General features: G+C 43.2%; 2 protein-coding genes and 1 pseudogene across 3 annotated transcripts in view; 2 read left to right on the top strand and 1 right to left on the bottom strand.

Moving 5' to 3' along the window:
- Golph3l (golgi phosphoprotein 3 like) overlaps positions 1-11,833 on the top strand; it is a 31,969-nt gene extending 20,136 nt beyond the window's left edge. For both annotated transcript variants that reach the window (XM_032897733.1, XM_032897732.1), the window contains 2 exons: positions 1,012-1,126; positions 9,479-11,833. In XM_032897733.1, the coding sequence (XP_032753624.1) occupies positions 1,012-1,126; positions 9,479-9,906 (543 nt within the window). In that variant the 3' untranslated portion in view covers positions 9,907-11,833. The remainder of the gene's footprint in view (positions 1-1,011; positions 1,127-9,478) is intronic.
- Positions 7,734-7,833, bottom strand: LOC116897440 (annotated as a pseudogene).
- A 2,488-nt stretch (positions 11,834-14,321) lies between the features above and the next one.
- Ensa (endosulfine alpha) lies at positions 14,322-21,703 on the top strand. Its single transcript, XM_032897731.1, has 4 exons — positions 14,322-14,514; positions 16,122-16,247; positions 18,080-18,246; positions 21,016-21,703. The coding sequence occupies exons 1-4, from the start codon at positions 14,458-14,460 to the stop codon at positions 21,029-21,031; spliced, it is 366 nt and encodes a 121-aa protein (XP_032753622.1). The 5' UTR covers positions 14,322-14,457; the 3' UTR covers positions 21,032-21,703.
- Positions 21,704-22,370: the final 667 nt, after the last annotated feature.

Raw genomic sequence — 22,370 nt, 5'->3', positions numbered from 1 at the left:
CTTAGTCATTTTTTTTCCATTCAAATGCCTGTCATTCCAAGAACTCTGCTGAAACATATTGTTAGTTAGAACCATCTTTGGATTCTTATTTATTTTCTTTTAAAGTATATATAATATTTGGCACTTTTCTCCCCCCTCTGGTTTTTTGAAACAGGCTTTCTCAATGAAGCCCTGGCTGTCCTGGAACTCTGTAGACCAGGCTGGCCTCAAACTCAGAGATCCACCTGCCTCTGCCTCCCAAGTCTGGGATTAAAGCCATCAGTGCCTGATCATTTGGCACTCGTGGAAGGCTCTCAGTATGGAACTGTCCTGGAATTCACTATGCAGACCAAGCTAGCCCCATCTCTCAAAAGATCTGCTTGCCTCTGCCTCCCAAGTCTGGGACTAAAGGCGTGTGTCACTGCCCAGTGCATTCGGCACCAACTTACCACTTCCCTACTTGACATTCATGGCCTTTTTCACATTATGTTTTCTTCTCTGTATCCTGTTAACTTTACTTCTCCCTCCCTAATATCTCAGTATCAGTTTTGTGTCCTGTTCTGTAATTTTTCTAGTCTTTTGGAAATGACATTCATCTTTTCAGCTTTGTTACTTCCAGGAAATTCATTTCCAAATGTGTAGACATTTTATTTTAGCTTCCAGGAACATATTAACTATTGGCTACACATTTCAACTTGGCTATCTTGCATCAAAAAAGCCAGGCTTGAATGTTGCCCTAAATTAACTTCCCTTTCTGACCTTCCTGTCTTTATTAGTGGTTTCACAAGGTGGTTTTCCAAACTCAGAAAGATACTATAGAATCTTTTGTCCATTTTATTCACAGCATTTGCTACTAGGTCCAACTTCAAAAGTTAATTTTGTCTTTCTACTATGAAGTCATACTACACTTAGGTCTTCCATGAAATGGGCAGTATATTCTGCTTCCTCACACCTCCTAACCAGCATTGTGGGTATTGTACATGGAAGGACCTTCAACTGACTGAAGCAGTGTACTCTGTTTCTTTCTTTAAGGTCCTGCTAAAGTCAGACAGCCCAACAGGTGATGTTTTGCTGGATGAAACGCTCAAACACATTAAAGCAACTGAGCCAACAGAAACTGTGCAGACGTGGATCGAGCTACTCACTGGTGAGATGACTGAAAATAGCTCACAAGCTGCATATTTGGTTATCTTTGGCCTGCTTATAAAGTTAGAGGGAAGAGGATAGAAACACAGCATGCTAGGTAATTTAGTATGATTAGCCAGCACCTAAGGCTTCTGAACACTTCGACTTAATTGTCTGCAAGACTTATTATTCTGCTCTGCAAGGTTTGTTTTGTTTTGTTTTGTTTTCTGACAGGATCTCATAGCCCAGGCTGGCCTTGAACTTGCTGTGCAGCCAAGGATGACCCAGCAATCCTGACCCTTATCTCTCCACACTTCAAGTACTGTGACAATCATATGCCACCATATTTAGCCCATGAGATCTCTCTCTCTCTTTTTTAATGAGTGCTTTTTTTTATTTTTATTTTTTTAAGATTTATTTATTTATTTATTTCATGTATGTGAATACACACCAGAAGAGGGCATCAGATCCCATTACAGATGGTTGTGAGCCACCATGTGGTTGCTGGGAATTGAACTCAGGACCTCTGGAAGAACAGTTAGTGCTCCTAACCGCTGAGCCATCTCTCCAGCCTTGATGAGAACTTTTTAACAGTTTTATTTTGTTGTGCTTTTTGAGACATTTCACTGTGTAAACTGAGGTGACCTAGAACTCCCAATCCTACCTCTGTCTCCCTAGTACTGAAATTGCAGATCGACAGCACCACATCCATGTTAACAGTGTTCTTCAGTAGGGCTTTATTTTGGTGTTCGTTTGAGACAGTATAGCAGTGTACACTCACCGTGTAGCAGTGGCTGGCTAGGAATTTGTGGGCCCCAAATCCAGAGATCTGCCTACTTCTGCCTCCCAAGTACTGGGATTAAAGGAATATACTACCATATCCAGTCAAGAGGACTACTTACTTACTTATTTGTTTTCTTTTCTTTTGTTTCGTTTTTTTGGAGCAGCATCTCCTGTGTCCCAGATTGGCCTCAGACTTGCTATATAGCCATGGATGATCCCAAGTTCTAAACCTGTTGCCTTCACCTCCCAAGTGCAAGGGTTATAGGCATGAACCATCATCACCCTAGTTGGTGTGGTGCTAAGGATCTCACCCAGGACTTCTTGCCAGCAATAAGCACTTGACCATCTATATTTCATCTCCAGACTTTCCCAAGAAACTTTGTTTCTTTATTTTGCATTGTATATGTGTGTACTGACTGTAGGAGTGCACGTGCAAAGATCAGAAGACAACTTTGTAGAGTTGGTTCTCCCCTTGTACTTTTATGTGATCTCCCAGTATCAACTCATTAGACTTTATGGTAAGGTTTCTACCTGCCAGAATATTTCACCAGCCCTTTGTTTTTTAAAATAAACTTTTATTAAAACTTATTAAACTTTTTTTTTAATCTTTATTAGCCAAGAGTAGTGGTGATCCTAGCACTTCTGAGGCTGAAGCAGAATTACTGATAGTTCAGGGCCAATCTGGACTACATTTGGAGACACTGTCTCATAAACACCAAAAAAACAAAAAACAAAAACGAGAAAAGGTTTATTTGGGGCTGGAGAGATGACTCAGTGGTTAGGAGCACTGACTGCTCTTCCAGAGGTCCTGAGTTCAATTCCCAACAACCACATGGTGGCTCACAACCATCTGTAATGAGATCTGATGCCCTCTTCTGGTGTGTCTGAAGATAGCTATAGTGTATTCACATACATAAAATAAATAAATCTTTTTTTAAAAAAAAAGTTTATTCATCAGTAAATCCCACCCTCCAAAAGCATATGCATAAAATAAATATCGAATAAATGGGGCTGGAGTGATGGGTCAGTGGTTAAGAGCACTGACTGCTCTTCCAGAGGTCCTGAGTTCAAATCTCAGCAACCACATGGTGGCTCACAACCATCTGTAATGGGCTTCCGATGCCATCTTCTCATGTGTCTGAAGACAGTGTACCCGCACACCTGAAATAGATAAATCTTAAAAAAAAAAAAAGAAAAAAAGGGTTAGGGATTTAGCTCAGTGGTAGAGTGCTTGCCTAGCAAGCGGAAGGCCCTGGGTTTGGTCTCCAGCTCTGGAAAAAAAGAAAAAAAAAAAATTGAATACTAGAGAGATGGTTCACTGGTTAAGAATAAGTACAGCTCTTATAAAGGATGCAGGTCCAGTTCCTGAAACCATGTCTGTTAGTTTGTAACCCCTGTAACTTACGCTCCAAAAATCTGACACCCTCTCTGGCCCATTTCAGAGTACACACACACACACACACACACACACACACTCACACATACTTTTCTTTACTTTAAAAGAAAATTTAAAAATTAAACCAGATGTAGTAGCAAAGGCCTGTAATCCCACCATGTGAGAGGCTAAGGCAAATGACTGCCACAGGTTCAAGGTCAGCCTGCTGTTCAGTAAAGCTATCTCAGATAATGCTAGTATTTACTGAGGTGACAACCAGGATATTGATATAGGTACAACATCTTTGTCTTTCATTTCCCAGTGTTAGGTGTTTTACTGCTAAAATAGTTCTTGAATTATGTACTACATCTGTGTCGATGGATACATTTGTGTTGATGCCTATTTGAATTATTCTACTTTTTAGCTATTGGAACCAAGGCTTCTATAAACATTGGTGAACAATTTTTTTTAAAACATCTTACTATGTTTGTGCATGCGTGTGCCCATCCCCGAAGTCCCTACTACCATAGTGCACATGTGGAGGTTATGGGACAACTTTGAGGGATTGGTTCTCCTCTCTTACCATCTGGGTTCAAGGGATTGAACTAAAGTAGTCAGGCTTGGTTGGCAAGTGCCTTTACCTATTTGGCCATCTCACTGTCCTCATTTGTGGACAACCTTGTGAGATTTTGTCTCAAAATAAAAAAATTAAGTGATGCCTGGTATGGTGGTGCACTTTTAATCCCAGCACTCAAGAGGCAGAGGCAGGTGGATCTCTGGGAGTTTCAGGACAACCAGGTCTACATAGAGAGACCCTTCTAAAAAGAGGGACAGAGGAGATGGGGGGGAAGGGGAAAGGAAAAAAAGAGGGGAAGGAAAGGATGGGACTCTTGGCTGACAGTTTGACTTTTACTTTTCTGGCCTTCTTTTTTCTGACTCTTAAGTCAGCTGTTGGTCTTACTGCAGCTCTAATATGAGAAATCATTTTTCTTAGGCCACCATCCAAGATTGCCTCTTAGTATCCCTGGCATTAGATATGATTCTACACGTATCCTGTGTGGGGTCCATTGAGCTCAAAATGTGTAGGCAACTGTGTCATGATCCTGCCTTTTTTTTTTTTTTTAAATGTTTTTTTTCTCTCTCTCCCTTTCTTCCTCCTCGCGCTCTTGCTCTCTCTCTCTCTCTCTCTCTCTCTCTCTCTCTCTCTCTCTCTCTCTCTCTCTCTGTTTACTAATGTGTCAGTCCTGAGGACATCCCACATTTCTCTGAGGCTCTCTTCAGACTACATAATCTCATTTTATGCTGTAAAATAGGGCTTCATGTAGCCTGGGATGGCCTCAGATTCACTTGGTAAGAAGAGATAAACACTTGATTCTCCTGCCGAGTAGCTTAGTCGTAGGCATTCATCACAGTGCCCAGCTCAAACTGTCTAATTACTCTCAAAGACTGCAGATTCTTTGGCTAGCTCAAATTTGTTGTTAGCCTCTTAGATAAATTTTTATTTAAAGATTTGTTTTTTTTATGTATGTGAGTGCACTGTTGCTGTCTTCAGACACAGGTCCCATTACAGATGGTTGTAAGTCACCATGTGGTTGCTGGGATTTGAACTCAAACTCTGGGAGAGCAATCAGTGCTCTTAACCACTGAGCCATCTCTCCAGCCCCTTTACGTAACATTTTAATTTTGCTGTTTTTCTCTCAAATTCTAGAATTTCTATGTAATTATATAACTTCTGGTGTCTCTTTTCAATTTTTTCTAATTTTTATTTAAATTATGAGTCTATGTCTGTGTGTGTGTAGAAATATTTGGCCTGCAAAGACCAAAAGAGTATGTGAGACCCCATTATAGCTGTCCTTATAGGCAGTCTTGAGCCTCATCACGTGAGTGCTGGCACACTAACTTGGATCCTCTACAAGAGCAGTATGCATTCTCAACTGCCAACCACACCCTCTCATTAAGTCACCTGGTTAGCATGTCACTTTTTAGTCAAAGGTTTTGCCAATGCCCCTGTATTTTCTTATTGCTGTGACCAAATACATGACAAGAAGTAATTTAGAAGGGGAGAATTTATTTTGACTTGAAGAGAGAAGCTTTATTTTTGTTCAAGTTTTGGGAAAGGCATAGCACTGGGAATGGGAGGCAGCTGCTCACATTTGCCCACAGTCAGGAAGCAGAGAGATGACTGCTGATGTTCAAAAGGCTTTCCTTTGTCTCTTTTACTCAGTGTTTTACACATCCAGGGTCTAAGATGGGTCTTTCCTTCTCAGTTAACCCTCCTAGATATGGCCTTTACAGACATACCAAGGCAGTCCCTTTTTATTATTACATTTTTATTTACATAGTGTGTGGGGTGTGCATGAGCATGTGCCTCAGTACACATCTGGAGGTCAGAGGACAACTCAAAGGAGTCGATTTTCTTCCACCATTCAGGGCCAAGTTCAAACTCAGATTGTTGAGCTTGGCAGGAAGGGCCCTGACCCACTGAGCCATCTCAACAGTTGCCCCTTATTTTTAGCACACATACATATGTGCGTGCACCATTGTGAAAGTCAGGGGCCATCTTTCAGGAGCCAGTTCTCTCCTTCCAGGTTTCTGAGATCAGCCCTGGATCACCAGGCTCTCCCAGTAAGCACTTGTTATCTGCTGTCTCTTCCAGCCAGCCCTCTCCTGGCAATGGAAATCAAGGTGACAATGAAAAGCAAGCAGCATAATCCTTTTAACCAATTACATTTTTGTGTTTTTTTTACGTTTTGTTTTTATTTTATGTGTATGAGTATTTGCCTAGACTGGAGAGATGGCTCAGTGGTTAAGAGCACTGACTGCTTTTCCAAAGGTCCTGAGTTCAAATCCCAGCAACTAATGGTGGTTCACAATATATGTAATGGGATCCAATGCCTTCTTCTGGTGTGTCTGAAGACAGTGGCAGTGTACTCATGTATAATAAATAAGTAAATTTTAAAAAAAAGTATTTGCCTTCACATATCCTAGTGAGCCTGCGGAAGCCAAGGGAGAGCATTAGATCCCCTGGATCTAGAGTTATAGACAGTTGTGAACTGCCATTGTGGATGCTAGTTACCAAACCCTGCCTGGTCCTCTGGAAAAGCAACCAAGTTCTCTCCATCACTGAATCATCTCTATAGGCCCACCTTTTTGGGTTTTGTTGTGATTGTTATTCACTGAGACAAACTGATCTTGAAACTCGTTGTGTAATTAAATATGACTTTGAAGTCTTTATGTTCCTCCTCCTGAGTGCTGGGGTTGCTAACGAAGGCTACCATATCTGACCCAATTAAATGTTCTTGTTGTTTCTTTGATGCTGGAGATTCATCCTAACGCCTAACACATGCTAAGCAGAGTCTAAACTACTGAGCTGTACTTAGGTTTTCTTTTTCACCCATTACTGTTGAATATGTATGATGTGAGATCTAGACACAACTATTATAACCTGCCCCATATTTTTTTTTACAGAAGCAAAAAATACAAAAATAAAGGGTAGTAACTTGGAAATTTCCTTTTCTGTTTTTTTCTGAGGAAGACTACAGTCTTGATTATGAACTCAGCTTGCCCTTCTAGTACAGAACTTCTCAAAGTTAAGATGGGACATTTAGGGTCCCAGTGTTTTGAGCCTACAATACAGCATAGCTCCTGTCCATCAAACCCAGGAAGCGAACCTCAGTCTTCTCAGCTTTACCAGATCAAATAGAGCTTCTGCAATATAGAAAACCAAAATTCCATGAGAACCTGGAAGAGTCTACCAGAGATGCATGTTTTAAGCCTAACTTACTAGAGTCACAGCTGCTTATTATCTGGGCGTGGGAATGCACACCAGAGGCACCAGTTTGAGGCCAGACATAAGGAAATATAAGCCACCTTGTATATGCTCTGACATTGTCTCAGGATGGCAGCTTACTATTACATGTTCAAAGGATGTGTTTAAACCCCTAGTGTCTGTGACATCCTTCAGTCAAGCTCCAGATCCTCTTATGATTATACATGTGTGCATCTAGTATAAGCAGACACTCTTGACCCACCAGAACTGACCATGATCCCAGCAGGGTTTTGGTTACTGTTAAATTCCAGGAGGCTTTGCCTGTTGATGTTTGCTCTCATAATCCTGGCCATTGTTCTTTACCAACATTTCCATGGTTTTCAACAACACCTTTAGACTTAAAATTCTCTACACTCAACCAAATGGCCTTCTTGGGTTCAACTGTGGAGCTTTTTCTGCTGACCTTTAGCCAATTTCTCCTAGTGTGATACCCTCTTGCTCCATGGTAGTAGAATGGCAGGCAGCCTCTTGTCCTCTTTCTTATCATTTCTTTTCTAGTCTAGAACTTCTTTGAAGAAGCTAGAATGGGGCACTTTGGGCCATATTGTCAGGTCACCAATTCTGAATAGGCCTTCCACCCAGTAAGTAGAAGAAAGGGGACTTTAGACCTCTCAATTTTATTTTATTTTTTATATTTTATTTTTAAATATGAAACACTTCAGGAATTTCCATGTCACCCATGTGGAGGGGTCATGCCAATCTGTGTATCATTACAATTTTAGTATATTTGCTGCTGAAGCAAGCACAGTGTTTTTTAGTTTTATCAACCCAACTAGAACATACATGTGATATGGAAAAGAAGTCATCCTAGAAAAACTAATATCTTGAAGAAAATGGCAAAAACATAAGAACAAGGGCTGGGGAGAGAGAGCCCAGTCAGTAAACTGCTTTGCCTTATAAGCATAAAATCATGAATTTGATTCCCAGGACCCATATAGATGGATGGATGGATGGGCAGATGGATAGATAGAGGAAGGAAGGAAGGATAAATATTCTAGGCCAAGTAATCTGCATTTTAATCCCAGTGAGGAGACTAGCTTGATGACCAGCCAGGCAGGTGAAAGACCCTGTCTGAGAAAAAAGAGGTAAGGTAGGGCTAAATGACCCTGAAGCTGTTCTCTGACATCTATGTTCACACACACACACACACACACACACACACACACACACACACACACACACACCACACACTCAAGAATGACTAACAACATCACAGAGAATTCATACAAGAGTTGAAATAAGGGCCAGAGAGATGGTTCAGTGGTTAAGAGTGCTTCCTGCTCTTCCAGAGGACCTGAGTTCAATTCCCAGCACTCATGTCAGGTGGCTTGCAAGAGCCTGTAACTTCAGCTCCAGGATATTCAACACCCTATTTTGGTCTCTGTGCACACCTATGTACATAAATAACTACAAATAAACCTAAATAAATAAAGAACAAAAATTAAAAATCCAGGGGGCTGGAGAAATGGCTCAGCGGTTAAGAGCACTGGCTGCTCTTCCAGAGGTCCTGAGTTCAATTCCCAGCACCCACATGGTGGCTCACAACCATCTGTAATGAGGTCTGATGCCCTCTTCTGGTGTGTCTAGAAACAGCTATAGAATACTCACACAAATAAAAAGTAAAAAAAAAACAAAAACAAAAAGAAATTAGGGGTTGGGGATTTAGCTCAGTGGTAGAGCGCTTGCCCAGCAAGCACAAGGCCCTGGGTTCAGTCCCCAACTCCGAAAAAAAGAAAAGAAAAGAAAAAAAAAAGAAGAAGAAATTAAAGATCCAGAAGGCTGGCAAGATGCTTTTATCAAATAAAGGTGCTTGCTCCCAAACTCCACAGCCTGAGTTTGAATCCCAGAGTCCACAAGGTGACAGGAGAGAATCAGTTCTATCACTCACATACTGGCACACATGCTTCTGTACATACTAAATAATTGCTGTAAATACTCCATGAGCACTAGCATGATGGAAGCCCATAATGATGGGCTTGTGCATGTAATCATGTGTGTATGGTTTTATGCCTGTGTGGTTTTGTGTGTGCATGTGTGCTTGCGTATGTGTGTAGTGTGAGTTTGTGTATATGTGACAATTTTGAGGATTATTTAGAGTCAAAACCAACACTGCACAAAGTATGGATTAAAGACTGAGTTGACTGGCTGGAGAGATAGCTCAGCGGTTAAGAGCACTGTCTGCTCTTCCAGAGGTCCTGAGTTCAATTCCCAGCAACCACATGGTGGCTCACAACCATCTGTAATGGGACCATTCTGGTGTGTCTGAAGACAGCTACAATGGACTTATATAAGATACATAAAATAAATCTTTAAAAAAAAATTTAAACAAGACTCAAATAACAAACTGGCTTTTTAAATTTTGTTTTCCACTATTTGTTTCCCAACAGGTGAGACATGGAACCCCTTCAAATTACAGTACCAGCTGAGAAATGTACGAGAACGAATTGCCAAGAACCTGGTAGAAAAGGGTATTCTAACCACAGAGAAGCAGAATTTTCTGCTGTTCGACATGACCACTCATCCAGTGACTAATACAACAGAGAAACAGCGACTAATGAAAAAGCTTCAAGACAGTGTGCTGGAACGGTGGGTAAATGACCCTCAGCGGATGGACAGGCGAACACTGGCGCTCCTGGTGCTGGCCCACTCCTCCGATGTGCTGGAGAACGTCTTCTCTTGTCTTACAGATGATAAGTATGATGTGGCAATGAATCGAACCAAGGACCTAGTAGAACTGGACCCTGAAGTGGAAGGGACAAAGCACAATGCCACAGAGATGATCTGGGCTGTGCTGGCAGCCTTCAACAAATCCTAAAGCCAGTAGGCAGGTTTCTCCTTTTCCTTGCTGGCTGGTGACTGTCAGAGACTCCATCACTGAGTTTGGCGTGATAAGATACTGTCATCATTTTCCCTTATTTTGAATCAAACGCCTGACTTGAGGACAACCTCAGGGCCTCTCCATGGGCCATGACCTTTCAAACAAACTATTTCTCCTCGCTTCCACTCTGACTGAATGAAAGGGGTGAACCCACACACATCTAATAAACATCTCCCATTTCTGGGTTTAGTTTTAACCAGTGTGCTTCTGGATAAACAGGAGTTCTTATGTGGGGATTAGAGTTTCCCAGCAAGAAAATGATGTGAAGGAAATGAAGAGTGAACCATATCTAATTTTTCTCCATTATTCATGTTTTCTCAGTCTTTGTCTCTCCACCTCTGTTAAACAATGACGCTTCCTGAAATCACCAACTCTCTGAATGAGAGGCAATGGAAACAAAACTAATTTTTGAAGCAAATGGTTCCTGAGATTATACCTCCCGCCTGCGATTTTTCTCATCTTTATATAATGAAAACACTCCAAGTTTGATAACCTGAATCCTTTAGTTCTAAAGGCCGAAATGTAGACCACACTCCTTTTTTAGCAGTATCTTGCTCCTACGTTCATTAAGTAAGAAAGAGTCTGAATTGAAAAAGCAACGTGCCTCAGTCACCTCCTTCATACAGCCAGCATTAGAACTTGTAGAGAAGGAGGAAGGCAACATGAAACTTCACATCTTTGAAACCAAGTGTCGGGATAAACACCTGTCATCCTAGCACTTAAGAGATAGTGACAGCGGGGTTGGGGATTTAGCTCAGTGGTAGAGCATTTGCTTAGCAAGCACAAGGCCCTGGGTTCGGTCCACAGCTCCAAAAAAAAAAAAAAAAAAGAAAAAAGGAAAAAAAAAAAGTGACAGCTAGATTAGTGAATTCAGGGCTAGCCTTGGCTATATGAGACCATCTCTCATTCAAACATTAAAGATTTTTCATCCTTTAGTATGTGACTGACCTGTTTTCTCTAGATTACTTTAAATATCTCTACTCTGATGAAATTAAGGGAATTGTAAGTTTCAAGTTCCAAATTACAGCATTGAGTCTAGAAATGTAGCCAAACTCCATATTTTCATAGTCCCTGTTTTTATTTCCTACATAAACTGATAAATTTTCCCTGTACTTAAGGGCTTTGGCAGTAATTCTGTCTATATTTAATCTATTGGCACTCTCTAAATTGTGTTTTCTTTCAACACAGCCATCCTGGCCAAATCCTTTAAAATGTTTTTGCTTCAGTAAAGAGGTTGAAGAGCTCCTATTTAAAAGGGCAGTTGAATGTCACCAGCAACAGATGCAAAGCCTAGGTTCAAGGGTTGTAAAGAGGCCAGCACTGTGTGGTGCAGATTTCAAGCACCCTGTTGACCACTGGGGAGAGACTGGCTGTCACACAGCCACTGGACAGATGACTTGGACTCATACCAAATCCTTCTAATCAGAAATAAATTCGTATAACTTCATCTGTTTCCCCGAACCTACCTAAGTCCATGAAAGGTCTCCAGCTCACTGTTATTGTTTTCATTTCATCTGACTCTTAGATGAGTAGAGATAGAAGTTGTCATTTGAGAAGCTAAGTAGAGCCTTAGTCTGGCTCTCTAGAAGGGCAAAAGTCAGCCCATGTATTATCTAGCAGCTCATCTTATCTTCCCATTGGAACAATTCATAGTGAATTGACACCAGGCTTTTCTTTGAAAGCTTCAGCTTGTTTGGGGGATAGAAGTTGAATTCTTTCTTGCAACTCTCAGTGTTTACTTTTATATGTCCATACAATGAGGATGTCTTCACTTCTAATCTGTGTAATGTTCACTGCCAAGCACTCATTTAGTGTATATTGCCTTCATGTTTCTGTATAATAAAGATCAATAATTGTGCCTCTCGTCTCTTTGTACATGGTTTATATCTTTATTAGTTGTAATATATATTGACAGGGTACAGCAGTGCTGACCTGAGCACCAGTTAATATCCCAGTAGGTCTCCATCTCAAAGTAAATTACCCAGGAATACAGTATTACCATTGAAGATAATGAAAATGGCTTTTCCTGTGAATACCTTGCAAATGACACTTGAGTTTTTCTAAGAGATGAACCTAATAATGCTCTTGATGGCCAATGCCCCAGTTCTAACCATTAGCTTATAAAAAAATATAATTGCTTATGATTGGCTTATTGTTCTTCTCTCCCTTAGAATGTCTACAGCACCGATCCCCTTTATTATTTTAAACATTTTTTCAAAAGATTTCATTTTGTGCATAAAGATGTTTTACCTACATGTGCATTTGTGTACCACATGCATGGAATTCTGCCAGTGGAAACTAGACGGCCTCAGAGTCCCCCAGAGCTGGACTTAGAGATGGTTGTGAGTCTTGTGGGTACTGAGAACCTATCCTATGTCCTCTGCAAGAACAGCCAGTACTGTTGAGCCATGCCTCCAGGCCTCTCCCATCTGATGCTGACATAGGCTTACCCCACTAGGTCCAGCTTCTCACATACTGTTAATTAGGTTTACTCTTATATTTTCTTGTCTTTCTTAATTTTTTTTTATTATACCCACACACACATATTCCCACACCCTACCCACCCACTGCTGCCAGCAGTACTGGAGATTGAACTCAGGGCTTTATGCATGCTAGACAAGTGCTCTACTACTGAGCTACACATGCATCTCTGCTTTGCTCTTAACTACCACATTTTTAGGTTAATCCTAATTATCTCTTACCCAAAGCTTGCAGTAGACTTGGCTTAGACTGCTCACCTTTGTGCCTTAAGTTTCTGAACATTCGTATGACCACCAAATTAACCCTCTCACTAACCCAAGAAAGCCTTTCTCTGATTTGTCCTGAGGGATCAAGATATTTCTAAATGACCTTTGTCAGAACCACTTTTTCCTTTTGACCCTGTGTTGTGAATGGGTCTTTTAAATTTTCCTAGAGCTTTATAAACATTTCCATATCTATGGTTACCAGATACTGCCTTTTATAGTAATAATCTGTGTTCCAGTGTTCTCAGATTGTCCCATGAGAAGTGCACCTAATGCTATGAGAAATGATCAAGAAGTCCCCGATCCTGTCTGTCACAAGAAGTTACCAAAAATTGCTGTTGCCTGTGCCTTTAATGCTGGCACTTTGAGGCAGAGGCAGAGAGGCAGGTGGATCCCTAGGGGTTCAAAGCCAGCCCTTTCTACATAGTGAGTTATAGGCAAAGGACTATACAGGGAGACTCATTCTCAAAAAATGAAAATGTCATGGGCAGTGCTGTTATTAGACTTTGTTGTATTTTGTTTAGTATGCCACAAGAGAGTAGTGGGTTGTTACTCTGGAGATAGTGCCTGTAGCCATTATCCTTTATTCTTTTTTCTGCTTTGCAACAGAGTCTGGCATTGAATTCTATGTAGGCAAAGATAGCCTTGAATTTGTGACCTTGCTGCCTATGCCTCTCAAGGTGTAGGTTGATGCCCAGCTGTTAGACCAATTATTCAGAATATAAATATGTAATACTCATTAACATTCTTAAGAAGACTTGAATCCCAGCAGTTGGAAGGCAGAGGCAGGCAGATCTCCATGATTTTTAGGCCAGCCTGGTCTACAAAGTAAGTTCCAGAACAGCCAGAACTGTTACACAGAAAAAAACAAAAAGGGGAGGGGGAGGGGGAGGGGGAGGGGGGAGGAGGAGGAGGAGAAGGAGGAGGAGGAGATGACAACAATTTAATCTGAGAATTAAAAAGCTTTGAAAATCAGAGGGTGCCTTATGTATGTATTCCTATAAAAGTAATACAGTACTATCTACTTTGATAGATGCTCAAGAACTATCTCAACAACCACATGTTGGCTACAACAATCTGTACTGAGAGCTGATGCCCTCTTCTGGTGTGTCTGAAGACAGCTACCGTGTACTTATATAATAAATCTTAAAAAACAAACAAACAAACAAACTCAAGTCTCATACAAGCTAGCACTCAGTCCTGGAAAACTGCTGAATATCAGTTTGTCTTCCAATTTTTATTTCTGGTCGTGGGTAACTTCCTTCTAACACCGCTCAAGGATTGATCCTTTGCACCAGAGGAAAAAGGATTTTTATGTTAACCCAGCTCTGGTGCAACAACGTTCAGCAACTGGACCAGGACCTGACGAAGTAACTGAAGGTAGCTTCGGCCCGCCCAAGAAGCCAGAATACCAAAGTAGCTGTCCATGAAGGCTCTTAATTGGGTCTTAAGGCTCACTCTCTTTCCCGGTTGGTGTTCTAGCTTGCCTGTCGCTTGTGAAGAGTCCTTCCACCTCCAGTCAACGCTTATTGGTGTGTCGTTACGTCATTGTCCCGTCAAGCACACTCTCATTGGCTCCCATAGGAGGGGGCGGTCTCAACGTCACGGGCTTGAGCCGCCATTTTGACTGAGCAACCATAGTGACAGTAGCCGGAGCAGCAGCTCAGTTTGTCTCCGTTTCCCCTCCCCCTTCCCTTTTCCGGCTGACTTCCCGGGCCCTTCACTGCACAGTCCTGGTCCTGCCATGTCCCAGAAACAAGAAGAAGAAAACCCTGCGGAGGAAACCGGCGAGGAGAAGCAGGTGAGGAGAAGGGGGAACGGGGGCGGCCGCGCGGGCGGAATACGCCCCCGCCGCCGCTGATTGGCCGCCTCTGCCTCAGGCTCCACAGTGGTTGGCCACTACTAATGTCGCGCAGGCTACATTTCGGCGCGGCCTAGTGCCCTAATGTCGATTAGTCAAGCCGATTGTCAATCTGTGGGATCCCCATTCTTATTGGCCAATAGACCTCTATTCAGTTCATGGAAGCTGTTCTATAATTGGCCGAGTTCTGGCGTGGGCGGGTGTTTGGAAAGATGAGGCGAATGAAAGGGGGCTGGCTGGTGGTCCTGAGCTGTAAATGAGATGTTTGATTAGTAGAGATAACCACCAGACCGGAGCTCATCCTTCATCCACAGCAAGATAGAGGTCAAGGTGAAGACATTTAAAATGAACCAGCATGGGGGCGGGGGAAGGATAATTATTACCGCGAGGTAGGTTCAGGTGGCAACTTCCTCAGACAGACCTATTTGATAGGGATGATTTGTTCACCGTCGGTGACTTATAGATCCCCTCGAATTTCTCTTCAGTGGGGTGTAGTCCACTCACCATTGCATTATGAAAACACTAGTGCCAAACCCCTTCTTCAACATCATATTTGAGTTACTTAACACTGAGCTCAAGGACTCATTAAATACACTTCGTGTTCTCTCTGAACCTGTTTTTCAAATGAAAATACACTAGCCAGGAGATGGTGGCGCATGCCTTTAACGCCAGCACTCGGGAGACAGAGGCAGGTGGATCTCGTGAGTTCAAGACCAGCCTGGTCTACACAAAGAACCGGTCTCAGAAATTTTTTTAAAAACACCAAAACAAGAAAAACTAATGGCATGTTGATTTCTGTTTACCTCTTGCCTGCCTGCATTTACGAAAGTATATTACTCAGGTAGATATCTTTAGAATAGGCTACATGCCGAGCTAGAATCCACAGTGAGACCAGATTGCTTCTTAGAGTGTGAATGAGGAGGGAGCCTCTCAGAAGATGAAGCTCCTCTTACCTGTAAGACAGCCAGGAACTCTCCCAGTTCCTTTTTTATCTTTCCTCCTATCAATACTGAGTGAGTTATGGCTTGCTCTATGATTTAAGTATCATGTTTAAATACTACCTTTACCCTAATCCTCACAGGTCACTGGGGTGATTCCTTGGCTTAATATAAGAACTAGCTTGTTTTTCTTTACTTGATACAGTTATCTTGGGCAAATTTTTGAGCAAAGGTCTTAACTTTTAAGAGTGGATGAGCAAAAAAGATGGCTCCGTGGTTAAGAGCACTCATTGCTCTTGCAGAACACCTGGATTCAGTTCCCAGCACATGGTAGCTCACAACCATTTACAATTTCGCTCTAGGAGACCTAATGCCCTCTTCTCAACCCAAGGGCACCAGGCATCCATGTGGTACACAGTCATACATGCCTGCAGAATACATGCACATAAAGTAAATCCTTCAATAATACACACACTAGACAGAACAGAGTGTAGATAGCATATTTACAAACAGGTAGACCTCCAGGAAAATTTTGATAATATAAAGGTAGTCAGATATTAGAAGTCATTGGTTTTCAGCCATTAATTTCACTTGGCTTGTTTTCTTCAGGATACACAGGAGAAAGAAGGTATTCTTCCTGAGAAAGCTGAGGAAGCAAAGCTAAAGGCCAAATATCCAAGCCTAGGACAAAAGCCTGGAGGCTCCGACTTCCTCATGAAGAGACTCCAGAAAGGGGTATGGGACGCCCTTATACTGTGGCACCTTGGATGAAGTCCGTAGAGGTTCTACTGCATGTTTTCCTGTAGGTTTGGTTAATAGCAGTAGTAAAGATGAGCTAGAAACTTGAAAAGAGAAAAACACATTATTGTGAATCTCTGCAATGATGTTACTACTTCCCTATACTATAGAAAATGAAGGCTTAATGTTGGGCATGTGGGTAGGTAGCAGATAGGGACTGAAGGGAGGATATTAGAGACAGAAGACCCCAAAATTCTTAAACTGGTGCAGTAGGGTTCTTTAGACTATTAAAACTAGCATCACTCCCCAGCTCTGAAAAAAAGAAAAAAAAGAAAAAAAAACTAGCATCACACATTAGCTATACTCTTTAAGAAATTTGTTTTAGCTGGGTGTGTTGGCTCGTGTCTGTGACCTCAGCACCTAAGCTGAAGCAGAAAGATCACCACAAATGCAAGAACAGCCTAAGTTTTAGAATAGCGTAGGCTAGGGCTAGAGAGGTGGATCAGCAGTTAAGAGAATTGGGCTGCTGTCTGCCAGAAAGGCAGTATCTGGTTCCCCACACCCACATCAGGCAGCTGGAACTTCAGCTCCAGGAGATTCTCTGGCTTCCATGGACACATACAGACATGATTTTTTTTTTTTTTTAATTGTAATTATCTTTAAAAATAAAAAAAGTAGGGGTTGGGGATTTGGCTCAGTGGTAGAGCGCTTGCCTAGGAAGCGCAAGGTCCTGGGTTTGGTCCCCAGCCCCGAAAAAAAAAGAAAAAAGAAAAATAAATAAATAAATAAATAAAGTACATGCTTTTAATACCAGCACTGGGGAAGCAGTGGCAGTTAGATCTCTGAGATTAAGGCCAGCCTGGTATACAGAGTAAGTTCCAGGGCTTTTTGAGACACTGTTTCAAAAAAATAAAATAAAATAAAATAAAAAAGGTAACCCAGAGACAATTCTTTTCCCTGTACAGAATAATAGAGGATATGACTCCATGGGAAAGCCCTTGTCTAGCCTGAGTTCAACCTAAGACCACAAAAGTGAAGAAACAGAACAGCTGGAAGGACCCTCCTCAACACTGGGGGTCTGCCCTCACAGCCATGTCCATTGTGGTCAGGTTCCTCTCGCCTGTGAACTGAGCTGACAGCAGGTTATAAGGACAAAGCGGTAGTGTAAGGATGAGGTGGAGACAGAAGTAGCCTCCTGTGGAGAGTCCCAGGTGCTCAGTGTTAGTCACAGATGATGGTGTGATGCTGATTTGCAGCTTCTCTCGCTTCAGGCGAGCCAGGCGTGGGCAGACAGTCTCACCATGGAACATGTGTGGGAGTGGTGGGAGGTCTGGAAAGCACACTGCCTCATGAGCCAGCCCGGGTCCCAGCTCCTATTCCTGCTCTGAGAAGAATTTCTAACTGAGATGGTTGGTTTCCGGTTGGTCTCTGGTCCTCAGAGACCCAGATTGACCCTTGAGTTTTACTCATGCATTTCCCCAGCACCAAGGCATTGCTTTGTCACCTGGCTGTCATGAATGAAGTGATTGTAATTGAACCTTCCTGTTCTCAGTAAGGTACAAAAGATATAGGAGTTGTCACCTAGGTTCAGGGACACAACTGCCTCTTAAGCTACAAAGGTCCGTGTTTCTGCTAGGAAACTGCTTATATTCTGACAAGGTCAGAGCATGCTGGGAGATGAGTGTACAAGTGAGTAATGTGGACTCTGCATGGGGAATGCATAGACAGCTGAACTGGGTGGCAGCTTATGCTGGTGGTAGACAGTGAGCCCCTGCTTTTGGAGAACACCAGAGCGGCACCTTCATTTAAACCTCCCTCCTGTCTCTTAGCAAAAGTACTTTGACTCAGGAGACTACAACATGGCCAAAGCCAAGATGAAGAACAAGCAGCTACCGAGTGCAGGCGCAGACAAGAACCTGGTGACCGGTGACCACATCCCCACCCCACAGGACCTGCCCCAGAGAAAGTCCTCGCTCGTCACCAGCAAGCTTGCGGGGTAACCTGGGCCCCTCTCTTCCCCTTCCTCACCCACTGGACTTTTATATATTGTAGGAAGGGAATGGGCACCTAGTCAGAGCTCAGCTTGCCGACCAGGGAATACATCCTGCTGGGGGCTTAGGTTGAAGAGGGGCTCTGAGCTCATGTCTTTGGGTAAATTGAAACTCGTATACCCTCAAGATAGCCCAGTAGACACCCAAGAGTAGGAAAGACTAGGAGTGCAGAGCACTGCAGCTTTTCCTGTGGTGAGAAATGTGGAAGATGCGAATTCTCCTGCTGGAGGAGCAAGTCCTTGGACAAGCTGTCTTGGAGCAGTGTGACAGGTTCAGTGTCCCAAGGCTGAGTTGACATGTTGGGAAAGGTGGAGTGAAGGAGACGCTCTCTGTGCTTCTAAGTGTGTTGTCCCTTAGGCCTCTGTGCTTTGTGTTCCCATCATGGATGTTTAGGGAACCTTCAAAGGAGAGGGCATTTGCTTGCCTAAAACTACAGTTGCCCACCCAACCCCTCTGCTGTGTTCCTGCAACAGTTGCCCTGCTTCTCAAGGAATGTAAAGTTTAATGGACGTTAGCTACTCATGAAAAAAAAAATGGTGTATTTTTTCTTCCGCATGTTGCTTTTTGAAAGTATTATGGGATATGGAAAGAGTTTAGGAGTTGGAATACGTGGGCTGCAGTTCTTGTCCCGCTCAACAGCACTGATGTGTGAGCTTGACCAGGTCTGTAGCCTTTCTGGATTGATTCTGTTCCTCATCTGTAAACAGAAGGAAACACGTACAGGCTAATTCTAACTCTAAAGTCCTACATCTGCCATTGTCATACTGGTCATCATAAAACCAAAATTGTGGCAGGCCTGTGACTGAGCCTTAGCTCTGTAAAACTAGAAGTGCTACATGGGACGAGAGAGAGTTCAGACTTAAGGGCCATAGCTTCAGACAACAATCTCATAGGTGTCAGCTTTTTTGAGAGAGAAAAAGAACAAACCGAAAAGGCTGGCCCTGTACGTGTCTTGACTCTGCCCACTTTCCTGGGTCTACCATTGACCCTAGCTGCTACAAACCTGCTCTGGCAGCAGATGGATGGGCCTGAGGAGACAGCCTCACTCGCTGTGGCCTCACACTTCAGATGTAGTCAGACACTAGGTGTATGTTAGGCTTGGAGGAAGAAGGGGTGAAGGAAGCTGGTCCCCAGAGCTTAGTGCTGCTGCCAGCTGGAGCAGCTGGTCCTTAGCAGATGATTCATGGTGGAGGCTGGAAGGAGGGTGCAGGGAGGGAGGCAGCAGCCTGTCTTGCTGTGTCATCACGAGTTTGGCCTGGATCTTACTGAGTGCCACCTGCTCATCATCAGCAGAGAGGGCCAGAATGAGAACTGGTCAAAAGAGCAAGTTGGTGCAGTCTCTCTCCCCTTCACAGATCCCAGTGTTCCCTGAGGTTGTCTGGCGAGTCTGTGGATGTGTGTTAGGGAAGAGACATGTAAATACACTCTTCTCCTGGCTGGCCACTGCTCAGGTCTCTGGCCATCGCTCAGATAGGGCAGACATAGGTTGGTGAGGAAGGAGTGGAGAGCACAGTATCCCTGGTCTCCCTGACCCCCAAACTCCTTGACTCTCATTTGTAATTGTATATAATTTTTGTGTTTTTTGCTCCATTTTCTCATGCTGTCATCCTTATCAGAAGTCCATGTGGGAGGGGACAAAGCCGAACGTCACTGTATAGTTTCTTCAGTGTCCAGCCTGTTGTACATAGATATGTCATGTCATTATATATATAAATATATATATAATTTTGTACGTTTTCTTCATCTCCGATCTTCTCGAATTCTGTACCTCTTTCTCCCCTGTCTGAGCTGCCTTCTCTATTGGTTAGTTTTGTGTCTTCAAAGCTAATGTTCACACTGAGTCTGGTTTTGGGGAAAGGGTAAGAGAACTAGAGAAACCAAACTGGCTTGCGGTCCCAGCTGTTCAACAAACTGAGGCAGGATGATTCGCTACTTCAAGGCTACGAAGCCTGGGCTTCAGAGTGAGTTCAAAACCGGCCTTTGAGACCCTGTCTCAAAAAGTAAAGATAGGACTAGGAATATAGTTCATAGGTAGAATACTTTCCTGACACGCAGGAGACCCTAGTTTCAACCGCCAATAATATACATAGTAATTAGTGTTACACACACTCACACTCTCTCTCTCTCTCTCTCTCTCTCTCTCTCTCTCTCTCTCTCTCTCTCTCTCTAGGTTGGAGATAGGGATGGGGAAGGGAAAAGGAAATCAAAATCAAGCAGTGTCTTTGATGCTAAGGAAACAAGCTGACTTCTCAGACTTGCTTCTTAGCATGAAAGGGTCATTTCAAAATCTAAATGTATTTGATTCGTCCCCTCCAAAAGAGTCATGTGGTCTGACCCTGGCCTCTGCCATCAGCATCTCACTGCTGTGATTCCTCTCCACTGCTGCCAGTGGCTGTGCACTGTATGACTCCTGTGGGCCCTTCACTGCGAAGCCTCCAGTTATTCAATGTCTCAAGAATTGTCTTCCTGTTTACCATGAGTATATCAAAAAGGCAGAAAACATTCTGTTTATGGATAGGGAAAGACTAAAATTTCCTTTTTATTTTCCAGCTTTCCTTATAATTAATATTCAGGCATATGTAAGGTAGCCTAATGAAGTGTTTGGAGAAACCATGGGGTCAAGACTGGGATGGAATTCACCAGCTTTCCCCTTTTACTTGACAGTGTTTTTTTTTTGTTTGTTTGTTTTTTGTTTCTTCTGTGTTCGTCCACAGTGGCCAAGTTGAATGATGCTTCCTGGGGCTCCACCAGATCGTGAGACGCTGCCCACTCGGGTCCTGTGCTGGCTCCTGCCCCTCCCTGCTTTTGTAGTCAGGGGTCAGGAGATGGCCCGGGTGCAGGCCAGAGAGGCAGAGACCCTGCCCACTGGTGTCCCAGCACATGGAGCCCCTTGGGCTGAGCACCAAGACCTTGAACTTTTTTTGTTGTTGTTGTTTTACCTTTTTTTCCCCAAGTAACTGTTGGGAGAAAACCCAATGATATCCCAAGGGTGGGGTTGAAAGGGTGGAGTGAAGATGTGGGGGAATGAGTGAGGGGTTATAATTTCCTATCACTCTCCTGAACTGCAGGGTTGCTGTGGGATTGCTAAAGTGAAGGGATTGTCAGCAGACCATGGTGAGGGCTTGGTTCCACTCTGACGGGAGAGGCACTCTTTGAATGTGGCAGGTAACCTAGTGTCAGGGAAGGAATTGTGCTCTGTACAGCAGGCAGGTCTCTGCTTCTGCAGCCCAAGTTAAGGATTCAGTATGAGTTGTTCCTTAGGAAAAAATGCTGTCCTTGAAATAGGTTTGCTGTATGAAGAAGGGCAGTGAATGGGGAGCCCCACAGAGCCCTGGGGAATTTTTTTCAGAATTTGAAATAAAACAACAAAATACCCACGGAAAAAACCAAAACTAGAACTATTCTGAAGCAGTTGGTGTGTTTTCTTGGGACTTGGGAGGTGAAGACCAATACTGAAGGTGTGATTGAGGGAGAGTCGGTGTGGGCCCCTGAGTTGAAAGGGGCTCTGACAAGGCTCATCACACGGGGAGGGAGCAGGAATGGTGGCACACAGGCCACTGTTGGCCTTTGCTAGCTTCTGCCTGTCCTTCATAGCTAATACAGAAGAGGTCACCTTAGAAAATGAGAGGTTCAGGGAATTTGATTAAATGGTGTACTAACCCCCAAAGCTTAGTCCAGGCTCAGCAAAAATGGGGCCCCTTTTGTCCTTCTTCCCTTCAGTTTCTATTCCTAAGTTCTGTGTGTGGGAGAAGTGTGAGTTGTTAGTAATAAGCAAAAGAAGCTGGCCTTTCTGTTCCTGGCCAGCAGAAAGCAGAGTGACTTGCCCATGTCATATCCTATCCCGCCTTCCTGAAAGCCGTTTACAGGGAAGTGCAGGGGACAGAGCTGACTGAAATCACCAGTGTCCTGGGGTTGGGGTCATATCTATATAGAGAAGTCCTGCTCTCACTGTCGTAGTCAGAAGCGGCCCAGGTGAATTTGTATCTGTCTGAGATGTTTCTGCCTCTCCTCATCTAGCCAGGGCTTGTGATACATCTCAGAAGTTTGTCCTGCTGAACAGTGAGCCTGG

Source organism: Rattus rattus, chromosome 3, assembly GCF_011064425.1.
Source record: "Rattus rattus isolate New Zealand chromosome 3, Rrattus_CSIRO_v1, whole genome shotgun sequence".
In the NCBI taxonomy this organism is placed as follows: Eukaryota; Metazoa; Chordata; class Mammalia; order Rodentia; family Muridae; genus Rattus; species Rattus rattus.
Note: the sequence above shows the minus strand (reverse complement) of the source record. Positions and strands in the feature narration are given on the sequence as shown.